At 40.2% G+C, this 15,693-nt stretch overlaps 2 protein-coding genes across 2 annotated transcripts; one reads left to right on the top strand and one right to left on the bottom strand.

Moving 5' to 3' along the window:
• Window positions 71–1,205, bottom strand: LOC109723785 (probable esterase PIR7A). The gene is made up of 2 exons (XM_020252270.1): window positions 1,152–1,205; window positions 71–343 (listed from the first exon to the last, which is right to left on the bottom strand). Exons 1-2 carry the CDS (start codon window positions 1,203–1,205, stop codon window positions 71–73), a joined length of 327 nt encoding a protein of 108 aa, XP_020107859.1.
• On the top strand, window positions 7,200–15,416 carry LOC109724469 (metal tolerance protein 2-like). The gene is made up of 12 exons (XM_020253311.1): window positions 7,200–7,536; window positions 8,612–8,681; window positions 8,850–8,947; window positions 9,265–9,416; window positions 9,910–10,025; window positions 10,738–10,834; window positions 11,332–11,416; window positions 12,100–12,162; window positions 13,595–13,700; window positions 14,188–14,333; window positions 14,865–14,956; window positions 15,056–15,416. Exons 1-12 carry the CDS (start codon window positions 7,264–7,266, stop codon window positions 15,165–15,167), a joined length of 1,410 nt encoding a protein of 469 aa, XP_020108900.1. The 5' UTR covers window positions 7,200–7,263; the 3' UTR covers window positions 15,168–15,416.

Below are 15,693 nucleotides of genomic sequence, written 5' to 3'. Positions count from 1 at the left end.
GTAAAAATATGCTAAACCACACAGGCCGACAGAAATTTATCCACTTTTTTTTTTTTGTTCTCTCAGTTTCTCATTGGTATTTCTCACCAATTTCCAGGCAGAGTTCCTGAGGCTTTGAGAGCATAACCATATGATCTGCACCTTCAATCTCCTTCACCTCTATCCCTGGGCTTTGCTCGATCATCCACCGCTGGAACTCCTCTTCGATGGCTTTATCCTCTTTACACACGACGAATGCGCGGTTAATCGACCCGTAATTGTGCTCTGTGACCATGTTTTCGCTTTCGGGATCATTCGGAAAGCATCTTCCTGGTCTTACAAGCATCTTAGCCAGGGTTAGATCCTGCAAGACTACACATATTTTTGAGAAGATAAAGAAAGAAGAGAATTTAATCCATCTGCTATGCGCACAATTCTAATACAGCTTTTCTGTTTCAAGCAGCAGCCATGAGAATTTGACAAACAAATTCTCTAACCAGATGCTAAATTGAGTGTCAATGTCCGAAAAGCAAAAGCTTCAATTTGAAGTTTTCATTTTCACGTACTACTGTAAAAACTAGTTTACTCTTTTTTGAAAAAAAATAAGAAGCTAAACAAAATAGTTGTAGAAGCTTCAACCGAGCCAAGTAAGCTATAACTAGGAATGTCAACGAGCCGAGTACGAGCGAGCTAGGGCCGACTCATGTTTAGCTCGTTCCATAAACAAGCCGAACACGAGTATGCTTGTTGAAGTATCGAGCCCAAAAATTCAGTTCGTACACGAGCCGAACATGAGCTGGCTTACGAATAATTAGTTAAAAGAATTAGAAAGGATATATATAAAAAATAAATTATTTAGATAGATTTTGATGTAATTGTTGAAACTTTATATATAAATGAGTATTTTTATAATTCAGTTGGGCTTTATATTTATGTTGGGCTAAAATCAAATAATAAAAATTTGTATTATATATATATATATATAATTATTTATTTATATATAAATATAAATTTATAAATATAAAAAAATATGTATTCGAGCTGTTATCGAGCCGAACACGAGCGAGCTGATCCCTACTCGTGTTCGGCTCGTTTATTAAACAAGGTGTTCGGCTCGTTTAATAAACGAGCGATTCGATCTCGAGCTCATTTCAAACCGAACACGAACTGACTCGCGAACAGCGAGCTGTATTGCCACTTCTAGCTATAAACATAACTTCCACCATTGTTACCTCTGGAGGGCTGAGCTGATACAAGTTCGTTGCCATAAAATTCGTGCCAAATTTCATTGAAGTTGTTGGCCCATGAACGTCTTGGCCTATTACAAATTCGGAATCCAAGAAACGCTCGGGTGGATGCCTCCTCGAAAACTAGCAATAATAAACGGAAAAATACTTAAATTAGTATTTACCAGAGAATCTGTACTCTTGGGTTTGCTTCAAGATAAATACTAATTAAAAGTAGTCTATAACCTAAGCTCAAGGGCTTTAAGACTCAACCAATTTTTTTAATTTTAGTTAAAGAAACAAAAATGATAAGACTAAACTTGGTTTTTAGTTGCTCATAGGATTTGTAACGACTTGATCCATTAGCAATAACAATTCGTTGGACGAAAATTGCCTGCCCAAGATGGTTAAGTTCAGTTATTATTATTATGGTGTAGTACTCTTATATATCTAATAACAACTTTATTTTCATCCGATATGGAACTATTAGAGTATCACAGATTTACTAATTTTGATAGTTCGGAACTGATCAAATTCTACCTTAAATTTATAGATTTAAGAATAAACCATTCAAAACTTTTCCTCACAAACACCTCCCTCCTCTGTCAAACTTGTAGATGCTCCAATTGTCCGTTCTAATTTCATTCCAATAATAGACTAATTATTTTTAAATTATTTATTATTTTATTTTTATTCTAATGCAATTCTATTTCATTTCAATCATGAACTAAATCTGCCCTTAATATAAATTCCCATGTTATTTCCTAATCCTATCCTCAGGTACTTTGGACAATTCTCCTAACTATAAATTTATTAAAGTAACTAACTAGTTTAAATTTTAAAGTCAAAGTGTCATTGATCGACTATAATTAAATAAATTAAAAAGTTAGATAGTAAAATTTAAATTTTAAAAAAATTGGGTACTTGATTTAAAAGAATTTATAGTTTGGATAAATTTTATATATTTTTCTTAATTATTTATTTCAACTGTAGACTAAAGAAAATTTTGCACTCTAAAAGAAAGGTGTTAATAAAAAATAAAATAAATATGACGAAAGAGAAACACTGACTTTTGAATGAAAAAAAAGTTTTAAGATGTGCAACTAGCAGAAAGAACAACATGGACAACGGGAGATGGGGGTGCCAGAGTTGGAGGAGGAAGAAGGCAAAGGGAGGAGAAGAAGAAGGGTGAGGAGGGAGGGAGGGAGGGAGGGCGCTGAGCCGATTGCAAGTTACTTGTTTCGTTCATTTTTTTTAATAAATAAATTTAACTAAAAAGATAAAATAATTAAATTTTAAGTTGGATACCAATGGTTAAACTTTAGCCATTTATACTAAAAACTCTTGGTAAGATTTTGGCCAATTTGCATAAAAAATCCACATATTTTGGGCTTTTGCAAAACCGGGCCACCTTTTTCGTTTTTGCAGATTCGGTCCGTTTTTTCAGCAAACTGACCAAAATACCCTTTTTACTTTTTCTCTTTCCTCTTTCTCTCTCCTCTTCGTTTCTCTCATTCTTTTTTTTTTCTCGCCGGCAGAGCGGAGGCGGAAACGGTCCGTCTCACATCTCACCCTCATGCTCTCGCCCTCGCCCTTGCCCTCGTCCATGCACCCCCCATCTTCCTCGCCTCCGACCCCGCCAAGGCCGCGCCGCGACTTTTTTTTTTTTTGCTTTTTTCTTTTTTTTTCTTCTCCGACTCTTCTCCACCGTCTCCGACGACGACGCCTCTCTCGTCCTTTCCCGCCTTCTCATCTCTCCCTCTTCCTCATTCTCTGCCGCATCCGACGACGATGCATCTTCGCCGGCGCCGACGTCGACACCGTGGAGGTCACTGCGGCGCTACAGGCTCGGAGCGGGGGTCCTTAGCGGCGGCGTCGCCGGCACCGTGGTTGTTGGTAGAGAGGGTGACAAAAAAAATTATAGAAAAAACAGAAAAAAAAATAAAGATAAAAAATTATATAAAAAGAAGGATGAACATGAAATTGCATCGTTAACTGTAAAAAAAATTATAAGTTGCACTACTTAAGATGTAAACTGCAGCTTTAAGATGAAAACTACACTCTTTAAACGAAAATTACACTCTTTGAGAGATTTTTACGCTGTTTTTCTTTTTATTACACTCTTTCAGATGTAAACTGCATCCATTAAGATGAAAGTTACACTCTTTAAACAAAAGTTGCACTGTTTCTCCTCTTGTTGCACCATTTCTCCTCTTGTTACACTATTTTTTATTTTAAACTGCACCCTTTTAAGAGATATGTATACTGTTTCTCCTCTTGTTACACTATTTCTCCTCTTGTTTATACAGAAATGGTGCAACAAGAGGAGAAACAGTGCAACAAGAGGAGAAACTGCACTGTTTTAAGAGATATATATACTGTTTCTCCTCTTATTGCACCATTTTTGTGTAAACAAGAGGAGAAATAGTGCAACAAGAGGAGAAACTGCACTGTTTTAAGAGATATATCTATTGTTTCTTCTCTTGTTGCACTGTTTCTCCTATTGTTGCACTCTTTCTGTATAAACAATAGGAGAAATAGTGCAACAAGAGGAGAAACAATACAATAAGAGGAGAAACTGCACCCTTTTAAAAGATATTTATACTGTTTCTTCTCTTGTTGCACCATTTCTGTGTAAACAAGAGGAGAAACAGTACAACAAGAGGAGAAACAGTGCAACAAGAGGAGAAACAGTATACATGTCACTTAAAATGATGCAGTTTAAGATAAAAAAATAGTATAATTGTCGTTCAAAGAGTATAATTTTTATTTTAAAGCAGTAGTTTACAACTTAAATAGTGCAACTTATAATTTTTTTTGTAATTAAAGATGCAATTTCATCTTCATCCTTTTTTTAATATAATTTTTTATCTTTATTTTTTTTCTGTTTTTTCTATAATTTCTTTTGTCGCCTTCTCTGCCAACTGCTACGGCGCCGGTGACGACGCCGCTAAGGACCCCCCGCTCCGAGGCTGTAGCGCCACAGTGACCTCTATGGTGTCGATGTCGGCGCCGGCGAAGATAAATTGTCGTCGGAGGTGGCAGAAAATGAGGGAGAGGGAGAGAAGAGAAGGGCGGGGAAGGGCGAGAGGCGTCGTCGTCGGAGACAGTGGAGAAGAGTCGGAGAAGAAAAGAAAAGAAAAAAGCAAAAAAAAAAAAGTCGCGGCGCGGCCTTGGCGGGGTCGGAGGCGAGGAAGATGGGGGGTGCATGGACGAGGGCAAGGGCGAGGGCGAGAGCATGAGGGTGAGATGTGAGACGGACCGTTTTCGCCTCCGCTCTGCCGGCGAGAAAAAAAAAGAACGAGAGAAACGAAGAAGAGAGAGAAAGGAGAAAGAGAAAAAGTAGTAAGGGTATTTTGGTCAGTTTGTTAAAAAAGCGGACCGAATCTGCAAAAACGAAAAAGATGGCCCGGTTTTGCAAAAGTCCAAAATAAGTGGATTTTTTATGCAAATTGGCCTAAGATTTTTATCCTAAAAAAAAAAAGGTCAATTTGCATAAAAAATCCACTTATTTTGGGCTTTTGCAAAACCGGGCCACCTTTTTCGTTTTTGCAAATTCGGTCCGTTTTTTCAGCAAACTGACCAAAATACCCTTATTACTTTTTCTCTTTCCTCTTTCTCTCTCCTCTCTTCGTTCTCTCGTTTTTTTTTTTTTCCATCGAAAAAAAAAGCGAAGGCCGGAGCACCGCTAGGCGGGCTCTTCTTCTTCTTCTTCCTGCAGGAGCAATTTTTTTTTCTCTTTTTCTTTTTCTTCTTCTTCTTCCTCCTGCTGGAGCATTTTTTTTTTCCCTCTTCTTCTTCTTCTTCTTCTTCTTTTTCTTCCTGTAAGAGCACGGGGTGCGCACGGCGACTTCCGGCCTCGCCACGGAGCCCGACCGCTCGACCCCGACGCCCCGCTCAAGCCGGGGAAGCTCTACTTCCTCGTCGACCTCCCCCGCGCCGACCTCGAGCCCGACCACCACCGCGAGGGCGCAACCAGCGCTGGCGCTTGCGCCGCGCGTTCCTACTAGTTGCCCGAGGAAGGCCGCGCGTCGGACTACGAGCCCGACCGCTCGACCCCGACGCCCTGCTCAAGCCGGGGAAGCTCTACTTCCTCCCCCACGCCGACCCCGAGCCCAACCACCGCCGCGCGATTTCACCATTACACCATTAATGGTGTAATGGTGCACCATTACACCATTACGAAAAACCCGAGTAGCCGGGACAGCGAGCGCCCGCGCGAGACCGCCGGGTCGACGTGCGCCTCCTCCGCGGCGACGGCGACTGAGAGGGAGGTGTTGGCGTGCACCAGCCGACCTCGAGCTCGGCCGACCCCGACCTCCCCCGCGCCTCCACTCAACCCCGACGCCCGCAGGCCGCCGCGTGCACCGGCCCCGTGAGTGCCGCGGCGACCCCGAGCTCCGCAGCAGAGCTCGGCTCGGGGGCGCCGTAGCCGCGGAAGAGCTTCGCCACCGCTGCTGCCGCGGCGCAGCAAACAAGGCCACGGCGGGCAGCGGCGTGGGCGGCGTGGGCGCGGCGTCGGCGTCAGCGTATACTATAAAGACAAAAATTGAAAAAGAACTGTAAGAAAATGCTCATCAGCATTTGCTCATTAATATAATTGTTAAACATTGCAGCTATAGTTTGATGAAATGCAAAGCATGCATAATTAACTTCTTGTTTTATATGCAATAACCAAAATTGCTGGAGTTGAGGACTCAAAAAAAAAAAGATTAACTTACGGAATTATTACTCTGATCAATAAAGTTCCTCACTAAACTAGTGCTTCGAGAAATATCCTTAACAGCCCCAACAACCATGTGTATCGAATTCTTGTTCACGCCGACGCCGCGCCCACGCCGCCCACGCCGCGGCCCGCCGCGGCCTCGTTCGCTGCGCCGCGGCAGCAGCGGCGGCGAAGCTCTGCCGCGGCGACGGCGCCCCCGAGCCGAGCTCTGCCGCGGAGCTCGGGGGGCGCCGCGGCACGCACGGGGCCGGTGCACGCGGCGGCCTGCGGGCGTCGGGGTCGAGCGGAGGCGCGGGGGAGGTCGGGGTCGGCCGAGCTCGAGGTCGGCCGGTGCACGCCAACGCCTCCCTCTCCGTCGCTGTTGCCGCGGAGGAGGCGCACGTCGACCCGGCGGTCTCGCACGGGCGCTCGCTGTCCCGGCTGCTCGGGTTCTTCGTAATGGTGTAATGGTGCACCATTACACCATTAATGGTGTAATGGTGTAATGGTGAAATCGCGCGGCGGTGGTCGGGCTCGGGGTCGGCGCGGGGGAGGAAGTAGAGCTTCCCCGGCTTGAGCAGGGCGTCGGGGTCGAGCGGTCGGGCTCGTAGTCCGACGCGCGGCCTTCCTCGGGCAACTAGTAGGAACGCGCGGCGCCGGCGCCGGCGCTGGTTGCGCCCTCGCGGCGGTGGTCAGGCTCGAGGTCGGCGCGGGGGAGGTCGACGAGGAAGTAGAGCTTCCCCGGCTTGAGCGGGGCGTCGGGGTCGAGCGGTCGGGCTCCATGGTGAGGCCGAAAGTCGCCGTGCGCGCCCCGTGCTCTTACAGGAAGAAAAAGAAGAAGAAGAAGAAGAATAGGGAAAAAAAAAAAAAGCTCCAGCAGGTGGAAGAAGAAGAAGAGGGGAAAAAAAAAAAAAGCTCCAGCAGGTGGAAGAAGAAGAAGAAAAAGAAAAAGAGAAAAAAAAATTGCTCCTGCAGAAAGAAGAAGAAGAAGAAGAGCCCGCCTGGCAGTGCTCCGGCCGTCGCTTTTTTTTTCGGCGAAAAAAAAAAGAACGAGAGAACGAAGAGAAGAGAGAAAGAGGAAAGAGAAAAAGTAAAAAGGGTATTTTGGTCAGTTTGCTGAAAAAGCGGACCGAATTTGCAAAAACGAAAAAGATGGCCCGGTTTTGCAAAAGCCCAAAATAAGTGAATTTTTTATGCAAATTGGCCCCAAAAAAAAAAAAAAAAGAATATATGGGTAGACAAATTTCATTTCTCTTGCGTAATTGAGCCTACGTGTTTTTTTTTTTTAACATAAATAGCAAAAGAAAGAAAGCTCGGTCCCCGCCGTGTGTCTTTCCCCTTCCTCCCGAAGCAATGGGATTCCGATTCTCCGCCCTCTCCGCCGCCGCCGCCGCCGCCCTACGCCGCCGCCGCCGCCGCTTTATTCCCCCTACCCTCTCCCATTCCCTCCTCCTCTCTCCCTCGGAGCTCCGGAGCCACTCCCTCACCCCCGCGCGCTGGCACGTCGCCCACTCCCACCACGGCGGCGGCGCCGACGTCGCGCTTGCCGCCGGGAAGGCCGTCACCGGCTACGTCTCCGGCAGCACCGCCATCGTCGCCGACGCCGCCCACTCCGTCTCCGACATCGTACGCCAACACCCTCCCCTCCCTCCCCTACCCCGCGATCTGTTCTTTTCCTTTTTTGTTGTTCTCTTTTCTTTTCTGTTCTTGATTTGAACTACGCACTGCATCGAACGACTTCCATGAAAAGTGAAGTTGGAAGTTATATTCTTATTATTATAGCTCAGATTTTGCTTATTTGATGCAAAAATTATCGGCTGTTTCTTAGATGAGGGTAAAGAAAAGTAAGTTAGGAGAGAAAATCCCTGTTTCTTTTTGGTTTTTTCTCGTTCAGAATGAAGCTTATTTGAGGAGAGAAAAATGAGAGAAACGGAGAGCAGATTAAGAGCATGTTTCGGTTCATGATTGGAATGAGAATGGAAAATGAAATGATGAATTACCCCAGAATGTTTGGCTCATTTGGGACACCTAGGATTTTAAAAGAGGGTTTTGGTTATGAGGGGGAGGTGTTTGCGAGAGAGGGATTTGAGTGGTTTACTCTGGAGTGGGCGATAAATAGATTGGGTCTTTCTCATTCCAGAGTGGAATAAATATTGGAATCGGATTTGTATAAAACAAATAACAATTATCGTTATCAGTGAATCCCATTTCGATTCCAGAGTCTAAAACAGGTGAACTGAATAAGCCCTAAACTTCTTTTCTCTCAAAAAGTGGAGAGCGAATGAGAGAAATTTGTTTTTTTTTTCTTGATGTAGGTTGGAATTTGTTTCCTTATGGTTCTAACTTTGCTTGTTTGATGGTCGCAATTCTAGTGCCGTTGAGTTTATCGAAATCTGTTCTCTAATGGCAAGCTTTTATAGAAAGTAACAATTGCTTTACGCGGCGTCATCCCATTAATCTTATATAATTTCCTTTTATTTATTTCACATCCACATCTCAGACCTATCAAAAAGTATACAGCCCAGGTGGAAATGAGGGTTTTGGTTATAACATGCTAAGACATTGTTTTTTAATGGCTTAATCGTTTAGAAAGAAAATGGTTATTTTACGGGAGTTCAAGAAAGATTCAAGATTAGGTATTACTGGTTTAGGTGCTCATATGTTTACTTTTTCCTGTTTTATGGTTTTCTTGAAATTGCAGGTGCTTAGTGGAATTGCATTGTTATCCTTCAGAGCTGCTAAGGCTCCAAGGGACAAAGAACATCCTTATGGTTAGTATTGATCTCGTCGGCATTTGCATGAGAAAACGGGGAATTCATCATCCATATTTATCTATAATAGAATCTGTGGAAGGCTCTGTTACTTGTCCTCTTAATGGTTTTAAGCTGTCTGTTTTGTGCTGCTTATAGTTCGTTGTTATCTTCTATCACTCTTTCCAGGTCATGGTAAGTTTGAGAGCCTAGGAGCTCTTGGGATCTCTAGTATGCTTTTGGTGACTGCGGGTGGTATTGCCTGGCATGCTGTCGATGTTCTGCAGGTACACTACTTCTAGTGCTCATGAGAATCAACACATGCGGATCTGGCATGTAGTCCTACTATGTTGTGCTTCTCTTCTTTTCAATGCTTAATTTGCTAAAAGATTTTAAGCCTAAAAGGGAAAGGAGTGTGGGGGGGAGGAAAAAATCACAAGAGCAGCTTCTTCAAGCTAGCATTCAAATTTGCCACAGCACAGTGCAAATTTGAAGTAACAATTTTACTAGATTGATTATTTTTGAGTTTATGTTTCCTTTCCATTTTATCATAATCATCGACGTACATATGCTTATTGTATATGGCTTTACCCTTTGATTTCAGGGACTTATTGCTTCGACTCCTGACATGATTAATGGCACACTGCAACATGGCCATCATAACAATGACCATGGTGGCCATCACCATGGAATAGATTTGGAGCACCCTGTCCTGGCATTGAGTATGACAATTGCGGCAATATCTGTTAAAGAAGGGTAGATAAGATCTTTGATTGATTCCCATTGGGTTTCTTTGTTTAGTTTTTAAGAAGATGAGTTTGCAAGATAATCAACAATAATAAGAACAAAGAGTCCATCCACCAGCCCACTTCCTAACAGAGAGAATTGAGTGTTAAAGAAACAAAAGAAGGGAACTATAAAGCCTTGTTTGGTTATGCTAATTTTCTTTTCTCTGGTTTTCTAAACTCAAATTCTGCGCAATTGAATCCATTGGCAATTGGCGACCATAGATGCTTTTCATATTTTAAGATGAACTCTACTAAACCCCCTTGATTCAAATCCTTAGTAGACAGCTCAGTTGACTGATAGTAATTCAGATGAGCTCAAATTGGTGCTAATTTTATGTCCTTATGAACCTCTCTGTACTGAAAGATGATAGCATGGCTTTACTGTGTATTTACAGAATTTTATGGTGACTTTTATCGAGCTATGATGTATTGTGTAAAAGACGTATTTTCATGCGTAATAGGCTGTATTGGATCACAAAGAGTGCTGGAGAAAGGGAAGGGAGTGGTCTGATGAAAGCAAATGCGTGGCACCATCGCTCTGATGCTGTTTCATCTGTTGTTGCTCTCATTGGGGTAGGTAAGACTTTTTGTGACTTTCGGTATCACAATATTGAACTTATATTTTACTTAAGTACTTCTCAATTGGTCTTCCACTCTTTGATTCTGTATTATCATGAAATTTGCTTTATTCCTTAATGAATATGGATACCCAGTAATGCATGAGAGCTGCTTTTCTTGATCCTAAAGATTAAGGTACATGGCTGAATATGCTCTTTCATTTTATTTTTAATGCATATCATTTGAGACTTCAATTTTATCTCAATAGAAAACAGTTTGAGATTTATACTACAGATTATGGGCATTTCAGAGTTTAGATTTGTGAGGCCTTCAAATGGAATGTAATAATCTCAAGATTTGAAAAGTTAAATAAGTACATATGGAAATACTTGTGATGTTGATTTTCAATATCTTCTGAGTAAGCTTTTATTTCCGTTAATGAAAACATCATTCTGATAGCTGTGATAAAATTCCATGCAAAATAAACACAAAAACTTGCTACTCTCTTTATATTGGTACTTGGTAGTTTGGTACATAGATGAATCAGGTACCATAATATAGTTTGCTTTTTCAAATTTATAATATAACTAGTTGGTTGCTATCAGAACTGTACTACCTGTTATGTAATTGTAGAGTAGTTATATTGTCTTCTAGCTAAAGCATGTATGACAACTAACAAAATTCTTTGGTCATAATCTTTGACTCATTCTGCATTATTGATGTGATTGCAGGTGGCACTATTCTTGGAGTACCGTATTTAGATCCCCTTGCTGGACTTGTTGTATCTGGCATGATTCTCAAAGCTGGTATTGAGACCGGATATGGGAGGTATATAGCTTTCCCTTCTCCTACATATATAGCATCTAATGCCTTATTCCCCTATTTCCGTGTGCAGTGTTCAAACCAGGTCTTAGTTATGCTTCATAAGCTGTTATGCCTATTTTCTCAGCTCAGTGCAGCTTTTGTGCTTGACATATTATGATCTTTGATAAATTTGAAATTTTTGTGCGTGACATAAGATTTTGCAGATGGTATATTTTGCTGTGTGTGCATGTGTGTGTGTGTGTGTGTGTGTGTGTGTGTGTGCGCGCGCGCGTGTGTGTGCAGATGCGTGCGTATGTGTGTGCGTTCATGTGCACATGTGCACATCTTATTTACTAGTAAGAATCTGAATATCTTTGTTAAATATTTTTCCAATGGTTATTTCCTTTAGACCAGTTTTGAATGTAGAAGTTGAGGCATGCACTCTTTGAGTACTTAAAATTAGCTTATCCAGCATATTGTGATCAGTGAATAGCTTTATCTAACTTCTGGTATTATTTAAGTGTCCTTGAACTAGTTGATGCTGCCGTACCACCATCCGTTCTAGAGCCCATCAAGCAAACAATTATTCAAGTTGAAGGTGTCAAGGTAGACTACAAAATCCCCAAAGTTTGATAGAGTATGCAACAGTAAATGTGAGTCTCTTTTCCAAGCATTGTAATTGTTTCTTATATTCTTCTTCTGTCCTAGCAAAGGATTAGATTAAAAAGAATAAAATACCATGTGATGGTACTTAACGGCATCTAGCCTTCTGCCAATCTAGAGTATTGCCTGTATTCTATCGAAAAAGATGAGTGCGTCACGGGTGATTTCGAAGTAATTGTGAAAGCAGTTTATCGGTTGATTTATTCATGCCAGATCATAAGTTTGTGCATGCTACTTTAATTAAGCTTTATATACTAGGAGTGGAAAAACAATTAATCACTTACATGCTCTGCTAAACACACTTCTGCATATATCAACACTATACAAGGTTGCCATGGGGCACTTTCCTGCATATACCGTGTGCATGTGTTAATGAAATCTGTATACATTAATGGAGGAAATAACATATCATTACAATATTTGGTAGATTTGTTTGTGAATTATCCATATTGTGCTGATTTGTTTTTTATTGTTTCATATTTTATCATTTTTATTGCTTGAACAAATTTCTCGTACTCCTAAAATCTTTTGCATATTCCTTAGTTACACTTTAAATCATAAAATTAGCACACTATTTTGTTGCTGCATCTTTTGCTGTATGATAATGACTTTATTGTGGTTTCAAGGGATGCCACCGCTTGAGAGGAAGAAAAGCTGGGACATCCTTGTATCTTGATGTGCATATTGAGGTATGCCCTGTTTAGTTCATTTAGCTCATGAATTATTTTCCTTTGTTGTGTTTCCATAAACAGTGGTTTAACTCATCCAAACATTAGGATTTTGGTTTATATAACATCTGAAAGAAATAATGACAATGCAAGGCTACTCTACAAAACATTGAGCAGATTACTTGTTGTGTTTGTTGGACATGTTGGTATAAGGTGGCAGCACACATCCCTATGGGGAATTGGTTGTCCGCATGCATATTAAACATGCGTAGTGTTGTAAAATCACAAAAATAATTTTTCTCTGAATTATCTGTAGTTGGGTTGGAAAGGCAGTTTTGGAGGAAATCAAAACAGAACACCTTTAACTGGAAATCCTCTCAGAAATTGTTACATTTCTGATTGCAAGAAGAAGAAAAAAAGATGAAATGTTGAACATTTCCCCATGTTCTCTGAAAGCATCTGTCTAAGATAAATTCAGTGAGTGCTATCCAAATTCTTGGTGGATCACGATTTTTTGATTAGGTACACAATGGATAAATGCATCTAAAGATATTTTGTGCTTTCTCTGCCTATTGGACTCACTGAAGCTGTATCTGAGGTCAGATCCTGATGCTATATTTGCAATGCTTTCGATGTACATAATGTGTTCCAACAAATCATAGTACATCATGCAGTGACTGACTGCATTGATTCTCTTAAACATTTCGACGTACATAATGTGTTCCAACAAACCTTAGTACATCATGCAGTGACTGACTGCATTGATTCTCTTAAACATTCAGTATTCGATGGCTAGTATTTAATGCAATTTCATGTACCTTATATCATCGAACAATTTTTAGCTTTCAAGGTTGTGAACGTAATATTTTCAACTTTCTTTGTTAATTCTTGATAAACTTAGTTGCATCATATATTGTTATGTACTCTGACCCACCTATGCAACTACATGTGCGTCCAAATAGAGATGCAAAAGAATGGAAACTGAAGATAATTTTAATGTGATACTTTCAACGCGTTAAAAAAAAGTTGTATAATGTTTAATAACTGAAGATGATTCACATGTGGATCTAATGCATCAAAGCACATTAGACCCAATATCTGTCGAATAGTTTTCATGCTATTCACATAATCACGAATTATTGATGTAAATCATCATTTTGTTGTATGATAATTGCTTATTTCACAACAGTAATTAATCAGACAATGAATTAAGATATTCTTTCCGTAGAAGTTGCATTAGATCCATGGTTACTGTTTTCCTGTGAATGTATTACACTCTGCTTGCCATGAAACTCAATGCAAAAGTACACAAGTCACGAATCAAGGATGATCAACTTAATGTTAATGTTTAGAAATTTAGTTAATGTTAACTAATTGTTAATGTCTAAACATACAATGGTTGTAATTTTTGCTGCTAAATTGAGCGGATTAAATAGATTCTATGCTTTTGCAGGTAGATCCTTTCTTGAGTGTGAGTGCTGCTCATGATATTGGTGAATCAGTGCGCCGTCAGATTCACAAATCTCATAGTCAAGTCACAGAAGTTTTCATACACATAGGTAGCTATGATCTCTTATCTATAAGCTCCAGGATTCTTTGAACATATTTGTTACTTCTAGGTGTTGACATGCATGCTTGTGAATATGTTAGAAAAGTTTTTGCTTTAGTTAATTTGAACAGATGAATAGCTAATTCTCTGACAGTAACAAAAGAAAGTTGAGTTGAATTACCTTAAATCAAATGCCTCTTGTGAAACTTTTGGTTCTATTAATGGATGGATGAACACTCTCACTGTAGGATATTGTAGAGCTTAAGTAATTTTACCACACTAAAGTGATTTTTTGGCAACTTGGTAAAGATGTTGGATGTAAACTTGTGTTTGTGAGTTATCAAGTTTTTGTCATGATGGGTTCTGATTCTCCTAACCTTGAAACTCAGCCACCAACATGTAACTGAATAATGCTGTTTGCTTTTCTTTCCGATGCTGTTTTGTCTTATTGATGAGATGCTGAAACTTTTGAAAATTTACTGAAATTGTTTATCTAGATCCCTCATATTCTGAGTGCTCCGCTAACAAACTGGACCTGCGGAAGAGCATGGAAAGTGAGGAGAGGGAAAACTCAAAGAATATCTCCAGGCAACAAGATGCAGAAGCTATTGTCTCTGATATTCTCTCTTCCCATTTTTCAGGGGTATGGCATCATTTGTTTTAGCTCTTTTAAGAAATTTACTTCCAAGTGAATGCCTAGGGTTTCTTAGGATAACTAACATGATAAGTAGATATTTTGTACGACACTTGTAAGCATGCATAATTTATGTAAACGCTGATGCTAAGGACATCCTCAAAGATTCTATCCAAGACTACTGACGCATTAGCAATCATGCATGGCACACGCTGATTGGTTCACACGTGCCTCAAGGCACCTAATAATGCATTAGTGCTTTACAGTTTTCTAACCACTTTGGGCTTGCGGAGTATCAATGCATTTGAGAGGATATAAAGAAAGCATAGTTGAAACATATGTATAGTTGATTCTGATACTTGAAAGGGCATACAAACTTTGTATACGGACTTTAAATATCATGGCACAACTAAGCTGATTTGACTCTTTTCAGAGGTCATCCTCTATCCGTAACTATATTTAGAAAATTCTGATCATTCTAATGTTGTTCTGTTGGAGGAGGTTTTATGGATGCATATTTACGAGTTTTTTCTTTTGCAGAAAATGTCGCTTGAACGCACAATACTCCATTCATTGCAAGGAAAGGTCCTGCTTCAGGTTCAAGTATCGATGTCGCCCGAACTGCTGATTCAGTAATCCTACTAACCCCAAGTTTGATCATAATTAATAGTAGATCTCTACATCTAAGTTCTAATTTCTTGATAACTTTGATATAAATTGCTGACCTGAAGGGATGCGATGGACATTGCAAAAGAAGCTGAAAAGGCGATAATTAAAGCCAACTCAAGTATACACCATGTTAGTATTCAGCTAAGGTTGGGACCTCTCATATCACAACTTTAGGGGCCCATTGATAAAATTGAAAGAATCACAGGAACATTAGAACACATATCTTTTTTGCTGCTTTAATAAGCATTTTTTTTATATTCAGAGACTTCATATTTCGATTTTGATCGATGTTAAAGTTCTCGACGCCATAAAAAGTGCCATAAAAAGTGTAAGAGTTCTTTTGTATGTTCCTGGTATAGCCCATCATAATGTAAACATAACAAAGGAGGAGATATATGAGAAATGTTTGTTGTACTGTGACAATTAAGGGGGAGAAAATGCTGTAACAAGATTTAAATGATCATTTAAATCTTGTTGCTATTTTGTGTTTCCTTTTTATTCAGGTACTGTCGAGTAATGATGGTACAATTAATCTGAGTGGTGCGTGAGTTCCCAAATTGAGATGTTTAATAGGATTCGAAAGTCATTTTTGTATTCCTTTTAACCCTAAAAATAAATCTGAATCTTAACAGTAAGGAATGGTTGAGTGGTTTGAGAAAGCATTAAGATTATTATGTTTTCTAAAATCCTTTTCTAGCAC

The sequence above is a fragment of the Ananas comosus genome, linkage group 18 (assembly GCF_001540865.1).
Source record: "Ananas comosus cultivar F153 linkage group 18, ASM154086v1, whole genome shotgun sequence".
Taxonomy (NCBI): Eukaryota; Viridiplantae; Streptophyta; class Magnoliopsida; order Poales; family Bromeliaceae; genus Ananas; species Ananas comosus.
This window is presented reverse-complemented; position numbering and strand designations above follow the sequence as displayed.